The 22,241-nt window shown below is 36.0% G+C and overlaps 1 protein-coding gene across 1 annotated transcript in view; it reads left to right on the top strand.

The window, feature by feature from the left end:
• The first annotated feature begins 1,904 nt into the window (after positions 1–1,904).
• The window catches only part of LRRC39 (leucine rich repeat containing 39), a 20,893-nt gene continuing 556 nt past the window's right edge, over positions 1,905–22,241 (top strand). Inside the window, exons 1-9 of the mRNA XM_027114470.1 lie at positions 1,905–2,478; positions 3,074–3,187; positions 8,350–8,537; positions 12,002–12,107; positions 13,278–13,434; positions 14,003–14,139; positions 17,009–17,154; positions 18,070–18,222; positions 19,162–19,298. Of these exons, the coding sequence (XP_026970271.1) occupies positions 8,425–8,537; positions 12,002–12,107; positions 13,278–13,434; positions 14,003–14,139; positions 17,009–17,154; positions 18,070–18,222; positions 19,162–19,298 (949 nt within the window). The 5' untranslated portion in view covers positions 1,905–2,478; positions 3,074–3,187; positions 8,350–8,424. The remainder of the gene's footprint in view (positions 2,479–3,073; positions 3,188–8,349; positions 8,538–12,001; positions 12,108–13,277; positions 13,435–14,002; positions 14,140–17,008; positions 17,155–18,069; positions 18,223–19,161; positions 19,299–22,241) is intronic.

Genomic DNA, 22,241 nt, shown 5'->3' with positions numbered 1-22,241 from the left:
TTTCTTTTTCTAAACACAAGCATTGCAATTGAATGCAGTCAGGGCCATAGATTCCAATGAAATATATCCCTGAGGGACCTCAGAATGCAAACCTGGGCACCAAGCAGCTGGAAACACACAATGACAGGAAAGGATAAACCAATGTGTGCAACAATGTAAAATGAGATACTTACTTTGTGTGAAGAGTGAAGCCACTTAAGATGAGCTCGTTTATCTCCCCTTCACTGTAAAGCTTTCTTCTCCTTAATTTCGTCTCAGTCACAGAAGAAAATGCCTTTAGACTTAGCCAATCTTCTTATGATAATATGGCACTCAGATCCACACCCAGCTCCTCCCTTCTCCTGGCTCCACTACTGGAGGGTGGAAATAATAACAAACCCTCACTGAGTACTTATTACGTTCAGGCATTGTCCAAGCTCTTTCATATGTTAACTCACTTAATACTCACAAAAGCCCATGAGAAGCCCTAATTTTTATCTGCATTTTACCAATAAAGAACTGAGGCACAGAGAAATTAAATAACTTGTCCAGTACAAGTGGGAGCTGGGATATTCAGGTATATAAAGATATAGTAATAGGTACACAGAAAATTAAGCAAGTTTAAAAAGTACACTTAACTCCAGAAAAAACAAAGTTCCAAAGCAAAGGAATGTAATCATATCCACTATTTAGTTCATCTATGAATAATATTTTCATAATAATAATGAATACTACTGACTTAACAAAAATTGTGATAGAACTAGATTGTGAGGACAGGAGGAGGAGAGATACAGGATAATGAGTGGGTGGTTTGAGACCACAGAATTTTCATCTTTCATGGTACAAAGTCAATAGGTGATTCTGAAATTGGTATATGAAGAAATAGCAATGTAAGAATATTTTTGGAAACATAACACGAAACCGTTAAAATAGTTGTGTCATTTTCTCAGATGCAGATAACAAAATTTTCCATAGCAAGTTTAAGGAAGGGATATTAGTTCACAAAACAACTCCTGGAGCTACATTACAGAACTGGCCTAGTAAGGGTGCTGCTGAGGCTGTCTCCAGAGCTAGCTGTGTCTACTGTGGTCAGGAAACTCTGACCAGTTTTGCTGCCAAAACTGACCCCTGAATATATTGTCTGCTGTACGCATACCAGCAAAAATGGACTGCAGTCACCCAGCCTCTTTCCTCACATTCTTTGCGTCAAAATCAAAGTATATGATTAGCAGAACCTCAGTCACATTCCCTAATCCAGTAGCAAGGGAGACTGGGGTTTTTTCCCTTAATTCTATCTTGGTAAAGTGGGATTCACAATGAGGGGGTTATCAAACTATGGAGAAGGTGTTTGCAAGATTTGGGGCAGCCATGAATGACAGATATTCACTATACACGCCTTATCTCTTCTTTCTAATCCCCTGTTGTCCTCAAATCACTAAAACTGTAATCTCCTTCATAAATAGCTCATAAATCTGTTCACTTTTCCCCACTCTCCCTGCCATTTCTCTAGTGTAGATCACTTTAACAACTTCTCAACTGGTCTCCCTTCTGGCAGTGTTGACTCTTAGATCTGAGTATGGAAAATAAGAGGCTAGATAAGAGAAGGAGAGAAAAGCTTTGAAATTTATGGGTTTTCTATAAACATTGTCAAATTAAAATTTAATTGTAGACAATGCCAAAGGCAGAAATAAATCTAAATTGTTTCCACAGGGACAATTTAGTCTTTTGTTTGTTTGGTTTTTTTTTTTTTTTTGCGGTACACGGGCCTTTCACTGTTGTGGCCTCTCCCGTTGTGGAGCACAGGCTCCAGACGCGCAGGCTCAGCGGCCACGGCTCACGGGCCCAGCCGTTCTGAGGCATGTGGGATCTTCCCGGACCAGGGCACGAACCTGTGTCCCCTGCATCGGCAGGCGGACTCTCAACCACTGCACCACCAGGGAAGCCCTAGTCGTCTTTTAAATGGAAACAAAACTCCTCCCTGAACTTCAGTGTTGACTTATGAACATATTCAAGGCAGCCACATGGGGGATGGTGCAAACTCTCTGGACTGGGAGACTAGAGCTTAGGTTCTGTGATCTTCTTTACTCTTTCTGTAATCTTGAGCAACCTCTCTGAGCTTATTCACTATAGAAGCATTAGAGAATTTCTATGGAATAATCAGGCATTTAAAAGCACTGAGGTTGTTGGAAGTGTCCAAGTGACTAAACAAATGATGACCAACCTACACACCAAAATGCTATGTAGGCATTAAAAAGAAGGATGTAACTCTAAATATGCTAATGTAAAACAATTTTCAAGATATTCTGAGTAAGAAAACATGGTATAGAACAATGTATATAGTATGCTACCATTTGTGTGTGTGTGCATACCAGCATGTGTGTGCGCTTTTAAAGAATATAGACATATTCATGCTTGTAAATTCACAGACCGTCATTGGAAGGGCGCACAAGTAACTGTCAATAGTGGTTGCCTTCAGAGAAGAGAACTTAATGGCTGGAGGTGAGAAGTGTTCATCATCTTTTGAATTTTGTTCCATGTTCATATATTACCAACTCAAAAAATAAATACATGTATTTTTAAAGAACTTGGAATTAACTCCTATTTTTGAAGTCTGAAGAGATGAGAATTAAGAGATAATTAAATCTGAAACTTGGGTGCAGCAGAAGCTTGGGGCTCATCTGTTACCTGAATTTCTCCACACCTTCATTTTTCTTTTTTTCTGAAGCAGTTGAAACTTTAAATATTTAAATATCTATGGCTTCCTAGGTAGGGTTTTTGTTATGCCATACATCTGTGTATTTCTCAATTTCTTTGCTTGGAACAGATTCATTAAATTCTATTAAATACTCAAAAGGTATAAATCATGAAAAGTGGAGGGACTTTCAATAGGAATTATTTTTCAGGAGCTTAGAAATAGTTACGCCTAATGGTTTTATAATACCTGCAGTGCAGCATTTTGCAGTGTACGGAATGCACTCACATACTTTATCAGCTGATCCTTTGTGCAGAAGCTCCATGTGATTTTTGCTATTCTCAGCTTTGACCATGAACTAAAATTAGAACTAGGCTGACATTACATTTCACTTGGTTACAGTCTGACTGAGGATTTTAATCATTCGGAGTCACACTGAAAACAATTCTCCCAGCAATCCACTCCTAGCTGATGCACTAACTTTGGTCATGTCAGCGTTTGCATCTACTGACTGTGGTAAGTATTTTTCAAAAACATTTTTTCCCATTCTTGACATATAAATAAATTGCTGTTGATGTTTATACTGTGTCAGTATTTGCTGGAATGTACAACTAAAATTGGAATTGAATTTAAAAGTCTCTTGGAGGTTCATGGTCATTCATGTAGTTGTCCTCCTCAGGAAGATTGATTTCCCCAGAAGTCAAGAAGTATTTCTTCTGAGATTGTATTTCTTTTGTTTTCTTTTGACTCTGGGAAGCTGACTCCTGAGTCATGTCACAGCCATGCCTACTTCACTGCCACGCAATGTGCTTTTCTGTTGTGGTAATCAAGGTAGAGAACACAATCCCATGCTGAAGGCAGACACACATATCACTACTGACTTGTTTTCCTCAAAGGGGCATTGGTCACTATTACAGAAAAACAGATGGTTGACCAAAGTTTAATGGCAAGCGAGGACACGAATGAGCACATGAATAGTTATATATGTCCAGTAAAATACACATTTACATGTAGATACTTGAGATTTTAAACTTTATTATTTGATAAATAACTACTTCAAACCTGCTTACATCTGAGATAATAAATTGTAACTGGACAGGGGGTTCGATTATTAGCATAAATATCCCAAGGTTTCTTGATGGCAAAAAGATCTTGCAGATCTGTTCCTGTTTAAATTCCACATGCATTGCTTAAAATAAGGACCTCCTCCTAATAATTTTCTGCATATTGGCACTTATACATTCATCCTGAAACATTAAACTTTTTCCCTCTGTAATATCAACACATTTTTCTCCCTGTCTCTGTCCTTCTCTCACACACACACTGCATACTTTTAGTTTAAAGAAATCAGTAATTTAGAGATTAATAATGAAAAGCAATATTATCCACCCCATTTCTATCACCCTAGAAGTAACCATTTTTTAAAATAGATCTTTATCGGAGTATAATTGCTTCACAATACTATGTTAGTTTCTGTTGCACAACAAAGCGACTCAGCCATATGCATACACATGTCTCCATATCCCATCCCTCTTGAGTCTCCGTCGCCTCCTCTCTATTCTACCCCTCTAGGCCATCGCAGAGCACAGAGCCGATCTCCCTGTGCTATGCTGCTGCTTCCCACCAGCCAACTATTTTACATTCAGTAGTGTATATATGTCGATGCTACTCTCACTTTGCCCCAGCTTTACCCTCCCACCCCATGTTCTCAAGTCCATTTTCTATGTCTGCCTCTTTATTCCTGTCCTGCCCCTAGGTTCATCAGTACCCTTTTTTTTTTTAATTCCATATATATGTGTTAGCATACGGTATTTGTTTTTCTCTTTCTGACTTACTTCACTCTGTATGACAAACTCTAAGTCCATCCACCTCACTACAAATACCTCAATTTCGTTTCTTTTTATGGCTGAATAATATTCCATTGTATATATGTGCTACATCTTCTTTATCGATTCGTCTGTTGATGGACACTTAGGTTGCTTCCATGTCCTGGCTATTGTAGATAGAGCTGCAATGAACATTGTGGTACATGTTTCTTTTTGAACTATGGTTTTCTCAGGGTATATGCCCGGTAGTGGGATTGCTGGGTCATGTGGTAGTTCTATTTTTAGTTTTTTAAGGAACCTCCATAGTGTTCTGCACAATGGCTGTATCGATTTACATTCCCACAAACAGTGCAGGAGGGTTCCCTTTTCACCACACCCTTCCCAGCATTTATTGTTTCTAGATTTTTTGATAATGGCCATTCAGACTGGCATAAGGTGATACTTCATTGTAGTTTTGATTTGCATTTCTCTAATAGTGATGTTAAGTATCTTTTCATGTGCCTCTTGGCCATCTGTATGTCTTGCTTGGTGAAATGTCTATTTAGGTCTTCCACCCATTTTTTTTTCTTTTGCGGTACGCGGGCCTCTCACGGTTGTGACCTCTCCTGTTGCGGAGCACAGGCCCCGGATGCACAGGCTCAGCAGCCATGGCTCACGGGCCCAGCCGCTCCGCGGCATGTGGGATCTTCCTGGACCAGGGCACGAACCCGTGTCCCCTGCATCAGCAGGCAGACTCTCAACCACTGCACCACCAGGGAAGCCCCCACCCATTTTTTAACTGTATTGTTTGTTGTTTTGATATTGAGCTCCATGAGCTGCTTGTATATTTTGGAGATTAATCCTTTGTTGTTTCATTTGCAAATATTTTCTCCCATTCTGAGGGTTGTCTTTTTGTCTTGTTTATGGTTTCCTTTGCTGTGCAAAAGCTTTTAAGTTTAATTAAGTCCCATTTATTTATTTTTGTTTTTATTTCTGTTACTCTAGGAGGTGGGTCAAAAAAGATCTTGTTGTGGTTTATGTCAAAGAGTGTTTTTTCCTATGTTTTCCTCTAAGAGTTTTATAGTGTCTGGTCTTACATTTAAGTCTTTAATTCTTTTGGAGTTTATTTTTGTGTATGATGTTAAGGAGTGTACTAATTTCATTATTTTACATGTAGCTGTCCAGTTTTCCCAGCACCACTTATTGAAGAGGCTGTCTTTTCTCCATTGTATGTTCTTGCCTCCTTTGTTGTGAAGTAACCATTTTAACTATTTCAGGATTAGTTTTCAGTGGTTATCTCCATAGTACATTTTTTTTCCAAAGGCAGTTATGCTGTGTCTTCTCAGCTTTAGACATTATCTATGGAGTTTCATTATGAAAGATGATGCTTAAATTCACTTGCACCCCCATAGAGTTATATCCCTATTTTAATTTCTTTTGATTGCCTTATAACTTAAATCTCTATTTCTTGTTCCATAAAGTATAGACAGTATCTCTTGACTCCCCTACCCTCTACTTCCCCATTTCCTTCTTCCACATTCTATTAAAAGTACTTTTATTTTTATATTTTCAAGATGTACCACATTTATTACATTCTGGTTGTTAGCCATAACTCTTTGCTTTTTCATAGGTTGATTTATTTCAAAAAGTTGATTTTCATCATTCAAAAAAGAAACTTCGTACTCTTAGCAATCACTCCTATTTCCCCCTCTGCAAAGCCCCTGGTTATCACTCATCTATTTTCTTTCTTCATGGATTTGCCTATTCTGGACATTTCATATAAATGGGATTATACAATTGGTGGTATTTTGTGTCTGGCTTCTATCAGCATAATTTTACTCAAAATTTCTCCATGATGTAGCATGTATCAGTGCTTTGTTCCTTTTTATGCCAGAATAACATTCCATTGTATGGATACACCACATTTTGTTTGTCCATTCGTTAGTTAATAGCCATTTGTTTTCCACTTTAGGGCTCTTAGAATAATGCTACTATCAACATTCATGTACAAGTTTTTGCGTGAACATATATTTTCATTTCTCTTGAGTATAAACCTAGGAGTGATCTTTTTCTTTTTTGTATTTCCATTTTTTTCTATCTTTATGTTTTAGGTGTGCCTTTTGTAAACAATACGCAGGATTTTGTCTTTTATTCAACTGGACAATCTTTGTTTAGTAGCCTGGAGCATTTATTAATCAGGAAAGCGTAAATGATAACCATGATGAGATGTCATTTTATGTAGTAGTGTATTGGTGAGGATATACATCAGTGGGGACACTTACACAGTTGTAGTAAGAGTATAAATGGGCAGAATCATTTTGGAAAACAATTGGGCTCTATCTTAAAAATTTAAACAGTCACATACACAGTGATCTAGCAATTCTAGTCCTGGGTATATACACAATAGGAATAATACCACTTGAGCAACAAGAAGATAAGAACAGGAATTTTAGAAACGGTATTACTCATAATAGCAAAAATCTGGGACCCAAGTATCCATATTAATTAGAATGGACAATAAACTGTCATAGTCATACATTTTGGAGATCATGGTATATCAGTATATAAAATGCTTTTCCGGGCTTCCCTGGTGGCGCAGTGGTTGAGAGTCCGCCTGCCGATGCAGGGACACGGGTTCGTGCCCCGGTCCGGGAAGATCGGCTGGGCCCGTGAGCCATGGCCGCTGAGCCTGCGCGTCCAGAGCCTGTGCTCCGCAACAGGAGAGGCCACAACAGTGAGAGGCCCACGTACCGCAAAAAAAAAAAAAAAAAAGGTTTTCCTTCTTTTGGAGCTATATAATTTCCCATGATATGCATGTACTATAATTTATTGGTGGAAAGTATGTTGTTTCCAATCTTTTGCTGTTATGAAAAACACCATAGTGAATAACTTTGTAATATGTCATTTTACAATTGAAAATATTTACAGTATATATTCTTATGAGTGTGAATGTGGCTCTGTAAGTTTGATAGATATTACTAAAATTCTCTCCATAGAGAATATAACAATATATACTGTCACCTTTAGTGCATGAGAGTACCTTTTTTCCTATGCTGTTGCAAATTTCACTTTTTCCTTTCCAAACTTTATACCTTTCTATTTAATTTTCTTGCATTATTGCATTCCAGTATAATGTTGAATAGAAGTGGTAATTGTGGACATCTTTGACTTCTTGCATTTTGAACAAAATAGTTCAATTAATTGTGAATCAAATTTTTTCATTATTACTAATATAATCTGGTGAAAAATCAATACTATTATTTGTAAGACAAAGAGCATTCCATCAGATAGATCTACCATAATTTACATAACCATTCCCCTATTATTATTTTCCTCTCATTTCTGAGATTCACATCACAATCCTCAGTGTTAGATGAGTCCAGTTTGCAATTTATTTTACACAAGAGAAAACAATACCAATATATCCCACTTAACTGAATTCCAGCTTGTACATATAGCATTTAGATTAAGCAGATATACCAAGATACCTGCTTATCTTGTATATCCATTATTAAACATTTCCTTATAATTGGACACGTAAACCAGTTGCAGTTTTTCATTATTGTGAATTAATAGTAACAAAGGAAGTAGACTTGGCATCAGTTCCCCCCTCTGCCACTTATTAGAGATGAGACCTTAACCAATTGCCCACCTTTTTTAGGGGTCGGTTTTCTCATGTGTATTAGAGACAATAAAAGTACCCATGTCATGATATTTATATGAGAATTATTTAGTGAAATATGGCATGTAAAGTGCATAAAATAGTTTTGGGAACATGGAATGTGTTCAATAAAAAGCTATTACGATCATTGTGGTACTCAGTAAACGTTCTGAAACATTACTGTTTTTTTTTTTTTCCTCTGGTACAATCAGGCCCTTTCTGAGATGGCATCTGTGATTCAGCTATTCAAAATGAAGTTGGTGACTCTGTGACAATGTGGAGAAGTCATGTCAGACAATGTGGTTTGTACTGGGGCTGTCAATGCTGTAAAGGAAGTTTGGGAGAAAAGAATAAAGAAATACAATGAAGACCTGAAGCGAGAGAAGGAATTTCAACAAAAGTATGCTATAACATGTTTATTATCTTGAATTAGCAAAAATTCATAACATCCTCATTATTAAAAATAGTATTTATTAAATGCCTATTATTGAATTTGATAGAGTTTCTGTTTACTGAAAACCCAAAATATAACTAAAGGAAGCACCTGACAATTAAGTGTGGCCATGTGATGGGGGCCACAAAAAATACAAGTGTCTGTAAGTGAAAATAGTAGTTGTCCTAGGAGTCTGTTCAACTTCATCAAAGTTTGATTAGTATCATTTAGTCTACTTTTCAGAGATTGTTTGTTCAACATTATATTCCCTAGGATCTAAAACAACAATGGGCAGTAGAAGGTACGGTAGATTCTCACCTATTTAAATAGCTGTGAGTTCCAGCCAGGGCCCCTGTGGATCACCTGATTCCTCTATTTGGGCTATACTTAAATAGTTCGGTTCTCACTTCCTCTGCCTCATTGATACCAACCTACCTTCCTCATTGGATATCTCCAAATTATCCTACTACTCTTGCAAGGATAGCCCCTTTCCTCATAGATTCCACATAGCCCCCTACAGTTATCATTTGTTAGGTCTCTTTCTAAACATTAAATAGTCTTGCAATATGTACAAATATCAAACCATTATGTTGTACATCTAGAACTAATATAATGTTATATGTCAGTTATATCTCATTTAAAAAAATGGTCTTGTGTCAGCAAATAACAGAAAACTCAACTAAAAATGGGTTAAACAATAAGGAAGTCCTGAGGTAAGGCAATTCCAAAGCTTCAACAGTTTTAAAGACTCAGCTTCTTTTTATCAGTGTGTCAGTTTAGTCCTCAGGTTAGCTTCTCTCAGTGTCACAGGATGACTGGTATACTTCCAGGCAACACAGCCAGGCATCATTATGTTATCAGAAGAGCAGGAATTATTTATTTCTTTATCTTCTTTAAGAATGAGAAAACCTTTCTGAGGTCTCCATCAAACTTCTCCATCACCTCTCATTGGCCAGAATTGGGATCATTAGTACACCCCTAATCCAATTACCTTCCAGGGAAATGAGATTGTATGATTGGTTTAGACAAATTAAGATTTATACTTGGGTAACTTGGAGGAAGTGTAAGCACTTAGAAATAACTGGCATTCTCCCAGCAAAGAAGAGGGCTGGCACAGCACTGCACTGAGTCACACATTCAGGCTTTTATCTTGTTGTTCAACTGTGCACAGTCTCCATTCCTTTAGGAATGGACTTTAGTCACCTCATGGCCCCAAATACATAGATACACCAACTGTGGCCAATGTACTTGATTCTAGCCAGCAGGAAGTTGCACACATGACTATTTCTGCTAACATCTCACTAGCCAAAGCTTCATATGACCCATACCTAACTGCAAAGGAGGATGGCTAAATGAAGCCTTGTGCCCAGTTAAATTTAGAGGATCTGTTACTGAGGAAGAAGAGGAGTAACAGATACTGGGGAATGATAAGCAGTCTCTGCCACACATAGGTGATATTATTTTCTCCATTTTAAAGATGGAAAACCTGAAGGATAGGCCTAGGTAACTTGTCAAAGATCACACGGCTAATAAATGTGGAACTGGTATTCACTTGTATTCATACCTAAGCAATGTGACTCAGTAAGCTTATGTTCACCTTAGGTCTTAAATTTCCCTAGACTGAAATGTGTAAAACTACTCTTATGACACATATTATGTTTATATTATACAATTATGACAAACTTGACTCAAGTACTATTTTTTAAAAAATTTTATTGAAGTATAGTTGATTTACAATGTTGTGTTAATTTCTACAGTACAGCGAAGTGACTCAGTTTTATGTGTATATATATATATATATTTTTCCATTATGGTTTATCACAGGCTATTAAATATAGTTCCCTGTGCTATACAATAGGACCTTGTTGTTTATCCATCCTATATATACTAGTTTGCATCTGCTAATCCCAAACCCCACCCCGCCCTTGGCAACCACAAGTCTGTTCTCTATTGACTCGAGTACTCATAAATCCTATCCACTGTTTAAAAAACTGTGGTCAGAAATCACAAGTTGGTTCTAAACTCTTGAATTTCACCTGTTATATGTGTCTAGTTAAGAATCATTTAATTTCAGCAGCGTCAAGTTTTCTCTGTACAAAACAGGCAAGGGGTAAAAATGTAATCTAATGCTTCTTCTCTCAGCTAAAAGAGGCTAAAGATTTAGCTCAAAAAGCCTTAAGTTTAAACAGAAATTGTTCTGTCTTTGGATGCCAAGCTGCCTTGAAGAAAGCAAGCACTTGGGTAAGAGTTGGTATAACAACATTGGAGAAAGTCTTTAGGCTATAATAAAAGGGTTTTAGAGGAGGTAGAAAATTTCTGTTCAAAACTTTGAAAGAACATCAAGCTTAAAATAAACAGTGTAGGAATTATAGAATACTAGAGCTAGAAGAGACCTTAGATATTATTTAATCCAAACCCCATGTTTTATCGGCAAGGTCCTCAGAGGTGAGATGTCTTGCCCATGGTCACCAAATTAAGTGATACATTCTGGACTTAGATCATAGTAATACAGAGCCAGAAAGAATTAATAAATCATTTAAGAGATGGAAATAAACTTGTTTAATAATAGTTAGCCTCACTCATTAAGGACAGAGCTTTTTGTATCCACAATGTCCAGCATAGTATTTGGCATATAATGGGTGCTTGATGAATTCTTTAATTGAAATTAAACGTTAGGGAATAACACACTTCATTGCCCATCATTAAATCTTGCTCTGAAATACATATATTTCAGTAAGTAATAAGTAATTAATAATCATTATGTCTACTGTTTAAATACTTCTATTTTTATAAAACGTGGTGTAATTGAATAGATGGCAGTATACACTTTGTCTCACTTAACCACACCTGTTGGAAGCTTAGCTGTTCAGTCTAGAAGGCCACACATAGCCATTGCCACAGTGCACTTGTTAGCAGATTAATTAACTTTCAGACAAGCAGTGGATAAAAATACTCAGACTCCATAGAAATGTTTTGCAAACACAAACATATATAGACAGCAAATATTATACTTTTATTTGGTTTTCTGTTCATTAAAATAAAATCCTCGGGCTTCCCTGGTGGCGCAGTGGTTGAGAGTCCGCCTGCCGATGCAGGGGATACGGGTTCGTGCCCTGGTCCGGGAAGATCCCACATGCCGCGGAGCGGCTGGGCCCGTGAGCCATGACCGCCGAGCCTGCGAGTCCGGAGCCTGTGCTCCGCAACGGGAGAGGCCACAACAGTGAGAGGCCCGCGTACCGCAAAACAAAACAAAACAAAACAAAACAAAAACCCGTGGAACCTGTGTCCCCTGCATCGGCAGGCGGACTCTCAACCACTGCGCCACCAGGGAAGCCCCCAAATGGTTGTTTTTGATGGGTCACTTTTTCATACAAAAGTGAATGCTACCTATGTCATTACCTGTGAACTAAAATGATTTCCTGGTCTCCTAGGCTAGTGCGAATCTGGGAAGAACGAGTGAGCTTAACCAAGCTAAGAGAAAAGGTCACCAGGGAAGATGGAAGGGTCATTTTGAAGATAGAAAATGAGGAATGGAAGGTAAGCTTTATAGAAGTAATATTTGATTTTTTATATTTCGCATTTTGTGGGAGAGTTGAGAGAATGATTCTTAAATTATGTGCTTAAGTCTGGAATAGTTAGGAATTCTAATTTTAATAATGTACCAAATGAATTTGGGCAACATGAACTGAAAATTAATGTAACTTCACAAAAACTTTTTATTGCAAAACTTCAACCAATGTGCTTTAACTCTGCCTAAATTTAAGTCATTTGTAATATTTCTCCCACTAATCCTTCTAATAAGTAATTTCTCATTTTCCGTAAAAAGGTGACCATCTGCTTAACAAAAATTGTGTAGCTTTTTCAAAGCAAATGCTCAACTAAAAGCAGCAGAAGGTGTTTTAAATAAAGCTTTGGCCTTAAAGTAAAAAAAACAGCAAATGCTCAGTTAAAACTTCACAAAATGGAAATGTATATTAATTTTTTTCTTAGGTCCACAACCAAATTCACATTATCTCCTCTTTCTCTCTTTCCCTCTTTCTCCCTCTCTCTCACACACACACAAACATAGTTGCTTAATTACATTAGGCCTACTCTAAGTTTGACAAAGGCCACCTCTATCCCTTGAGTCAGTGTTTGTTTTCATACATATCAGTATACTTAGCTAGGGGGCTAACTCCTGTATTTTGTCTTTTGGCTACTTTAGGCTGAAAGGGAAAAGGCATAGAGTTCAGTATAGTTGAAACTTTTAAAATTCTTAAATTAAAAGAAAATCTGCTTAAAAAAACTAAACTATTTCAAAACAGAATGGGAAGAGAAGTTTGAATTGATTAGAATGATCTTTTTGTTTCTCTATAATTTCAATTAGCCACCATATTCTCATGTTCAGTAACATATGTATTCTAGTTAAGCCTAATAAAATAGAATCTTTAGAACACAGCTCTATGTGTGTGCAATATTGACTGAAATATGTTATTTCTGTTTATGTTATTATGATTGGAGTTTGAAGGTTTAGCACCCGCCAAAAAAGGAAAGTTCTTAAAACTTAGAAGTAGCACAAAGTATTTGGAAATATAACCCATTAAAGAAAAAATATTCCTAAGTTCTTTTACAAATCAAATAGTATCTCTACAGTCATATTTCTGTATGTCATGATACTAAAATAATTTAAGTAATATAGTAACTTTCATTTTTTTTACTTGAGTTTAGACCCTCCCTTCTTCTCTACTAAAACTAAATCAGCTACAGGAATGGCAACTTCATAGAACTGGCTTGGTGAAAATTCCTGAGTTCATTGGAAGATTCCAGAACCTTATTGTGTTAGATTTATCTCGAAACACAATTTCAGACATACCTCGAGGAATTGGTAAGGAAAATTGCTTTTATTCCTGTGTTTTTCACTGATAATTTTTTTTGATACATGGAATAAAGATCTCATCTTTATATAGTCCTGAATCTTAAAATTTTAAACATCTAGTCTAACCTGAAGCTTCCAGGGGATTCAAGCTTCTGGATTTACTGAGGTGATTCAAGATGAGATTTCAATGCAAGAGAAGTCTCTTTGGAAATAATATTGTGTAGATTCTGGAAACAATATTGTTGGTTTGGTTATTTCTCTTAGAAGGGAACAAATTGAAGACAAGAAAGAAAATTAGAAATAATTTCTTAAATGAGGAAAAAAAAATCCCCAAATGGAAAACTAGTCAGGATATAGTATAGATAAAACAGAATGAAAAAAATATTTTTGTCTATAGCACTGATAAATCACCAGCTCTTTATCTGAAGAAGGGGCAAGACACACAGTGGGAAAAGGGAAGAGCCTAAGTGTGAATTTGCCAATATGAAACGGGCAAGTAAGTTATGCTGTAATACTTAATAACTGGAAACATTATTTTATATCCCTCTGCTCTCTACTGTGTATTATTTTCCCGTAGGACTGCTAACTAGACTTCAGGAACTGATTCTTAGTTACAACAAAATCAAAACTGTCCCCAAGGAACTAAGTAACTGTGCCAGACTGGAGAAACTTGAACTTGCTGTTAACAGAGATATATGTGATCTTCCACAAGAGGTCAGAATGATATAAATACTTATGATTTTATTTTCCTTCTACTGGTGGTTTACCTCTCCACTGCGTGATCATTAAAAATAACACTAATGGAAAAATGCTATAAATTTTATTTCAGAAAATGTTTAGTGAAAACCATTTCCTATTATTATAAAGCACGTTTTTAACTAGAGAAAGATTTATTTAGCATAAAAAGCTATTTCTATTATTGTTACAGTACTGACATCATTAGTGATCTCCTTGAAGGCCAGAGTGAGAATCTTATTTATTTCACTTCCCAGAACTGAAGGTACAGCCTAGGTTGTAGATGTTACTTAATGCCTATTGAATGAATAAATGATTATCATAAAGCACAATGTGGTGACAGAAAAACTCTTTTGTTTATTAGTTAGTTTTTATAGGTGATCAGCTTTTGAGATAGAGGTAAAGTAAAAAGACATGAATTCTTCAGTTTAGGAAAAGTGTCTGCTAGCTTCCTAGGCTCTACCAAGTAAAGCAAGGCAGTGGGCTTGGAAAGCCCTCAGACTTTGATTTGGTATATCTTGTTCTTGGTAAGACCAAACTGATCATAGAGATATAGACATTCCTATCATTTTTCAAGCATATTTAAGGCTCTTAGAATCAGCAAAGGAAATTTCCTTGGTGCTTTGCCTTGAAAACAATGATTTTGCAAGATAAAAGTTAAGAAAAATAATAAAACTCAAAATAAAAGACTATTCCCCTTTCCCACTTTATCTTGGTAAGAATGTCACTTTCCTCCCCAAACCAGTAAACATGCACCCATTATTGTTGCTCTTGCAAGTAAAACATAGTTTCTATAGCTATATCCATCTGATCTTATAATAGTTCAGTTTAGTGAAATGTATACACTTGATTATGATGAAAATCATGATCACAGGGACAATTTCTTTATACCTAAAAGAGGGCCAATAAACATTTTATTTCTAATTTTTAATTATTGTGATTTTGTTTCTAGCTTTGGTTCTGTCACTAAAAAGCTATGTGAATTTGGGCATGTCTCTTAACCTGTCTTTACCTTAATGTCTCTACTTAAAGAAATACGTTTTACAGGAACAAATAGTGAACTGAGATCTTGAGCCTGGAATTATTTCCAAGTGTGGCCTTTAAGTAGCTGTGAGGCCTTGAACACACCACTTTACATAACTAGGTCTCAATTTTCACATATGCAAAATTAAGACTTAGATTACAATGGTTTTAATATCTTTCTTCAAGCTTTTAAAACCAAAGAGTTATAGTCCCACTGAGAAATCTGCAACAGGAGATTTAACTCTCAGCCATTAAATTGCACACACTGTAACACACAAACAAATTTATGCTAATGTAAAAACAATCTTTTTATACACTATTCTGACTCATTTGAAAATTTTAAAAGTCTGATGACAAGTTTTGAAAAGTGTTTCATTCATGACGAATTATAAAGCTAGAGAAATATCACCTACTAAATGGAAAACTTCTTTTTTGCATTACCCATAAAACGCTGTATTTGTGCATTTTTTGAGGTGTTAAAGTTGTGGAATGAATCTGAATGTGCCCTGAGATAGAAATAAAACATAGAACTTGCCTAGCTAAATGGAGAGTCTTTTGTAAAAGTTAACTAAATTCTTACATTTTGAAATTTTCACTACAGAGGAAAGAGAAATTTAGAAATTTTGCAGCTTTAGGTCCACAAAAACTTGAGTGCACATCATAGCTCCATCATTTCTAGTCACATGGCTTCTCTAAACCATTTTGTCCATAAAAGGGAAAAAAGGTACTCACCTTGTAAAGTTGATGAATAAACTAGAGCTATATGCATCAATGTGAATACATATAAAGACTGAGATTGAGAGAAAAAAGCAAGTTAAAGAAAGATAAGTACAGTATCATCTTTAAATAAAATTCAAAAACATATAAAGATAATTTTGTTTATGAAAAATACACATAATAGTAATATATAGAGAGAACTATATAGAAAACATGTATTTATGCATAGTAATAAAAACATTTAAAAAATGCAGGGGAATAATAGATACCAAATTCAGGATAGAGTTATCTTCAAAGAGGAAGAAGGAAGAAGTACATTGAGGGCAGTCATATTGATATATTTGTTTTCTTAAGCTGAGCACACTGGTTTTGTTATATAGTCTTAATAAATGTTTTATTGATGTTTTCATTTTAAAAATGGAATTACCAAACAGTAAATTCTATGACTGAGATAATGTTATGTAAAGCATCAGGCACGGGCTTCCCTGGTGGCGCAGTGGTTGAGAGTCTGCCTGCCGATGCAGGGGACACGGGTTCGTGCCCCGGTCCGGGAAGATCCCACATGCTGCGGAGCGGCTGGGCCCGTGAGCCATGACCGCTGAGCCTGCGCGTCCGGAGCCTGTGGTCTGCAACGGGAGAGGCCACAACAGTGAGAGGCCCGCGTACCGCAAAAAAAAAAAAAAAAAAAAAAAAAAAAAAGCATCAGGCACAAAGAAAGGGGGTTAACAAAAGTAATTATTATTCTGAAGTTTGGGTTTTCCCAAGAAAATCTCAACTACTAGATAAAAGGAAAACATAACATATATTTACTCCCAGAAAGAAAAAAAAAAAGCTTCTGCCAGGCAGGTGCTATAAACCCTGGAGCTTGGTTATTTTGGAAGATAAGCTTTCTTTGAATAGATGAACTTTCTATGAGAGAGTTTTTCATTTATCTGGAGGTTATTTAGCATTATTGTTATCTCAAATTTGTTGTGGACTGCTGTGACTAAATAAAGTGCAAGCATCATGTAGACAATCCTTGATGTGATATATCTCCTTTACCATTGTGGGTGTTCTAGTAGTTTACGTTGTTGACATTTATTTTGAAAAACCTTGCCTTCCTCTTCAGCTCAGCAACTTGTTAAAGCTTACTCACCTTGATCTGAGTATGAACCACTTTACTACAATCCCTCCTGCTGTGTTGAACATGCCTGCCCTTGAGTGGCTTGATATGGGAAGCAACAGACTTGAACAACTTCCTGATACTGTAGAAAGGTAACATAAATAACTTTTTTTGCTACCAAGAGACGTGTTGAAGCTCTCTATGATAAATAAGAAAGAATAAACAAAACACAGGGGACCCCAAGCATAATCAATCACAATAGATCCATTTAGTTCCAAATAATGTATGCTACTTTTTAATAGAATATATCCATGTACTCCAAATTTAAAAAAAAAAAAAGGGTTTTGAGGAATTCCCTGGTGGTCCAGTGGTTAGGACTCAGCGCTTCCACCGCAGAGGGTTGGGTTTGATCCTTGGTCAGGGCACTAAGATCCCACAAGCCACGTGGTACAGCCAAAAAAAGAAAAGGGGGGGCCGGTTTGGGAGAGAAAAACTGGCTATCTGACTTGAACAAATTGACAAGAATAGGCCACAGCAATAACAACATTGCTTAGTGCATGCCAGGCACTTCTGTGCACTTTAAAAACATTGAGGAAACTAATGTAGAGATGATAGTAAATTGCTCAAGATCACAGTTAGTAAGTGTGCCAGTTAGGATTTGAACCCAGGCACCCTGGCCCCAGAGTCCATGCTGTTAACCATTATGCATACTTGCCTTGCCCTAAATGGGCATATTAATAATTTCTGAGTTTCCTCTTAAGACTCTAATTCAGATTAGATAGCCTTTTAGCAGGTCTTCTGCAAGAAATCCTATGAGAATAGTGAAGAATTCTAGAATACATTGATTTAATTTCTACCACTACATGATGAGAACTATACAGTAGATAGAGATTAACTCCCTTGTTATAGTTTCCCTAAAATCAGGTAATGTGAAGTCAGTTAACTCAATATGTATACTGGTTAAAGGAGATGTTGTACAAGATGACATTTAAAAATATTTTGGGTTAATAAGAACCAGGGTTTTCATATTGTATGTGATTAATCACAGGAACCTCTTAATTCTTCAGAATGCAAAGTCTACACACATTATGGCTCCAACGGAATAAAATAACATGCTTGCCAAAAACAATCAGCAATATGAAAAATCTGGGTACTCTTGTTCTCAGCAACAATAAACTGAAAGATATTCCAGTGTGCATGGAAGAGATGACCAATCTAAGGTAAAAGTTGTAGACACAGAACTGACATGTTCCTTTCTGGCTGCAGAACAAAGTAATATAAAGAAATTGTTATTAACAGATTTGAGCTCTCATTCACATAAATGAATACATTTAAAAATCTTTTCCAACCTTGAAATTCTATAATTTATAAAGAGGATAAATATAATACTGGTCTAAATTATTCAAGAAAGAATCCTTGAAACTAAAGCTGTACTGGGATTTATCAGCTTTAAGGAATGCCCTGTGTTGGTGACATTTTCCTGAAAATCATCTCTATAACCGCTAACAAACTTTATCCACGATACAGTTTTATCCACGATAAACCAAAACCATAAGAATAGTGATTATTTTCCTCCTAAATAACTACAAATGGACAAGGCAATTACGTTAGAGGTAAATATAACTTTTTACTAAGTTAATTACTAACAGAACTCCCTCAAATAACTTCCAAAACTTAATTTCCTGACAGTGAGCATAAGATGTGAGAATTCACACCAAATCCCACAACTTTCATAACAAAATCATTCATTTACTTATTCAGCAACTACTAAGCCTTGTACTAGATGGTGACGATACAATGATAAATAAGACATGCTTTATAAAATATGCAGAAAATTTAAATTCATAGCATTAACTGTATATTTGAGATGCATTAGGGTTGCTCTTGGAAGTTAAAGTGTACCACATTACACATATGCTATGGACTAATAGTTGCTTTTACAAGCTTGGAAAATAAGTTGTCTAAAGCTAATATTTTTTTCTTCTAGGCAAGAAATTTAAAGATTCTTGGGATATATCACATCTCACCAAGATGTTCAGTTACTGAAACCAGTTAAAAAAAAAAGTAATTTAGTATATTACCACTTGATCTTTCTCCAGGAAAATAAATGTACACTTCTATGGCACCTATAAAAATACTGTTTTTTGGTGAACTGCTAGGTTTGTCAACTTCCGAGACAACCCACTGAAATTGGAAGTAACGCTTCCTCCTGGAGAAAACACAGATGAGGAAGAGGAAAGGGAATTATTCGGCCTTCAGTTTATGCACACGTACATACAGGAGTCACGGAGAGCAGGTATGAGATTTGTACATAACACAGGTTAAGAATTCTTTTTAATAGAGGAACGCATATATATATATATATATATATATATATATATATATATATATAAATTCCTTTATAGACTTTTCGTTCCATCTTACCTTTTGTCAAATTCTGGTCTCTTCGTTAACATTGTTGAAGCAAAAAAAAGTGAAATTGTAATCTGTTCACGATTTTGATAAAGGCTTGGAGAGAAAGGTTGTAAAGATACTGAAAATCTTTCAAGTAGAGTCAGGAAATAAACTTCTTTGGTCAAGCACTTGAAGCACGACCAAGTGAATAAAGATGTAATTCTTAAAGCTTCATTACCTCATTCTATCAGTTTGTCATGTCAGTTTACTCATGAACACTACCTTCCCTGCCATTTCCTCTTTGTCTACAATAATCCACAAATAGCAAAAAGAAATATTTTGACTAGGAATGAAAACTATTTTGCTACTGTGCCTAGGAATGAAAAATATCAAGAGAACATAGATTTTAGCCAACAGTTAAAATGTGAGTTTTTGATATATAGGCTTCAATCACTTTTATCTCTGATAATTTAGAATTAAAACCTCTTTTTTGTTGTTTTTTTAACTAAGGAAGGAATGACTTTAACTTAACCCAAGATTAGGGGAAGAGGACAAACAGCATAACTTTCTGTTAATAAAAAATATAATAGGACTTCCCTGGTGGTACAGTGGTTAAGAATCCGCCTGCCAATGCAGGGGACATGGGTTCGATCCCTGGTCCAGGAATATCCCACATGCTGCGAAGCCATCTCAATGAGAAGCATGTGTACCGCAAGGAAGAGTAACCCCCGCTCACTGCAACTAGAGAAAGCCTGTGTGTAGCAACGAAGATCCAACACAGCCAAAAATAAATAAAATATAAATTTTAAAAAAACAGCTTTATAAAAAAAATAAATAGTATAGTAATGGAAAACATGGTTTTATAATTCACTAAAATGTGAAGAATTTTTGAGTTAAAAGGTAGAGTTTAGTTACCTCTTCAAATAGTTACTTTGAAGAACAGGTAGAATCTGAGCAAAGATAGAGTATTTTCAGCTGGAGAAAATATTTTTACCAACATCCAATAGAGGTCATTAGATCTGTTGTAGCAAGGTCACAGAAACAGTAACATGGAGGTTAGACTGGAGGAAGATATGTAAAAAAGCTGTAATAGTTTGGGGCCTAGGTTTGAAAAGTACAGTATAAATATATAAAAGCCAAGTAGGAGACAGAATTGATGACTGAAGATGAGAAGAGGGAGGAGTCCAGGATGAATCTGTTTTTGGTTAGAGCAACTGGATGAATGGTGGTGCTGAGATGGGGAAATGAAATATAGAAGCTGGTTTGGTGGTAGAAGTAGAACATGAGCTTCAGTTTTAACAGTAAATTTGATATATCTGTGGGACATGCAGGAAGAGGTAGTTGTGTAGATCAATCTAAAGTTCAAGGAGTTTGCTGAACCTGCAAATTCTGCAGGTCGAGAAACAGCTATAATGCATATCCCATGTATTCACTGTCTCATGTAATCTTAAGGGAAATAAGCAAGGTTGGGGAAAACAATAATCTTGGTACAGCTGGCATGTTGAAGAACAACCTTATCTTCCCATAGAGGACTTGGTATCATTGTCAGAAACATTCATTGGGCCACAGGACTCTATCAGTATAATTGTGTGTGTGTGTATGTTTTATGAAATATAACAGAGATAATGCCTGTTGTAGCATAGCTTTTATTTCTGGGCATAAATTGTTGAATGAAGCAAAACAGACTGTATAACACAAATTAGCATTGCCTAACTGAGTAAAATCAGGTTAATTATTGAACGACGTATTATTATCTTCATTTATGTTCTCTTGAGTTGGGGGCATGAGTAGCTAATTTAAACAAACTACTTTATTTTAATAATATTTGACATAGAACTTATAACAAGAGAAAAAAGGTTACAACTTAAACAGAGATAATAAAACCAAGTCTGCCTATTTCATTAAAAATATTGTTATGAATTACTACTATTAAAAACGGTTAATATTTATTGAGTACTTACTCTGTACTTAGAACTGTTCTAAGCATTTTAATGTGTTATTTCATTTAATGCTCATAACAACCTTGTGAGGTATTATTATTATCTTCATCACGCCCACTTTAAGCGGGGAATTGAGGCACAAAGAGATCAAGTAGTAGGGTTGGGGTTTGAACCTAGGCAGTCTCATAAGACATGTAAGATTAAAGTAGAAAGGTCAGAAACTAAAAATGAGCTAGACTTCTAATTTATAATTAAGGTAATCATAGACCTACAAATAATAGTTACCTAAGAATATCATTATAAATATCTACAATCAGTAATTCTGTATCTTTGTCTTGGCAAATGTACAATGATTAAGATAAGTTTTACAAATAAGGCAGAAATAAACCAAGGATAAGATGAGGAAAAGACTAACAGTCTTACCATATGTTTGGTTTAATGTTTTTTTGTGCATAGAAACTGCTTATGAGCTAAATGAGGCCCGAAAGTGAGGTTTTTGGTATCACTATCTAATTTCTACTTTATTCCAAATTATTTTCCCAAACAGGAGAGAATATATTTGCTCTTGTATATGTAAAAATGACCTTTTAAAAGATATGACACCTAATTAACTTCAGAAGTTATTTGCAAATTTCAATTTAATTTGTGAATTAGGCTTACAAGTATCTTTTTAGAAGTTCTCACTAGATAATTAATATAAAAAATGAAGTGAAATAGTTTTTTTCCTTGAAAATATCTTTTTAGGGGCTTCCCTGGTGGCACAGTGGTTGAGTCTGCCTGCTGATGCAGGGGACACGGGTTCATGCCCTGGTCCAGGAAGATCCCACATGCTGTGGAGCGGCTGGGCCCCTGAGCCATGGCCACTGAGCCTGTGCGTCTGGAGCCTGTGCTCCGCAGCAGGAGAG

The sequence above is a fragment of the Aethalodelphis obliquidens genome, unplaced genomic scaffold, assembly GCF_003676395.1.
Source record: "Aethalodelphis obliquidens isolate GAN/ISIS:26980383/991018 unplaced genomic scaffold, ASM367639v1 scaffold13, whole genome shotgun sequence".
Lineage (NCBI taxonomy): Eukaryota > Metazoa > Chordata > Mammalia > Artiodactyla > Delphinidae > Aethalodelphis > Aethalodelphis obliquidens.
The sequence above is the reverse complement of the archived record's forward strand: the minus strand, read 5'-3'. Positions and strand labels throughout refer to the sequence as shown.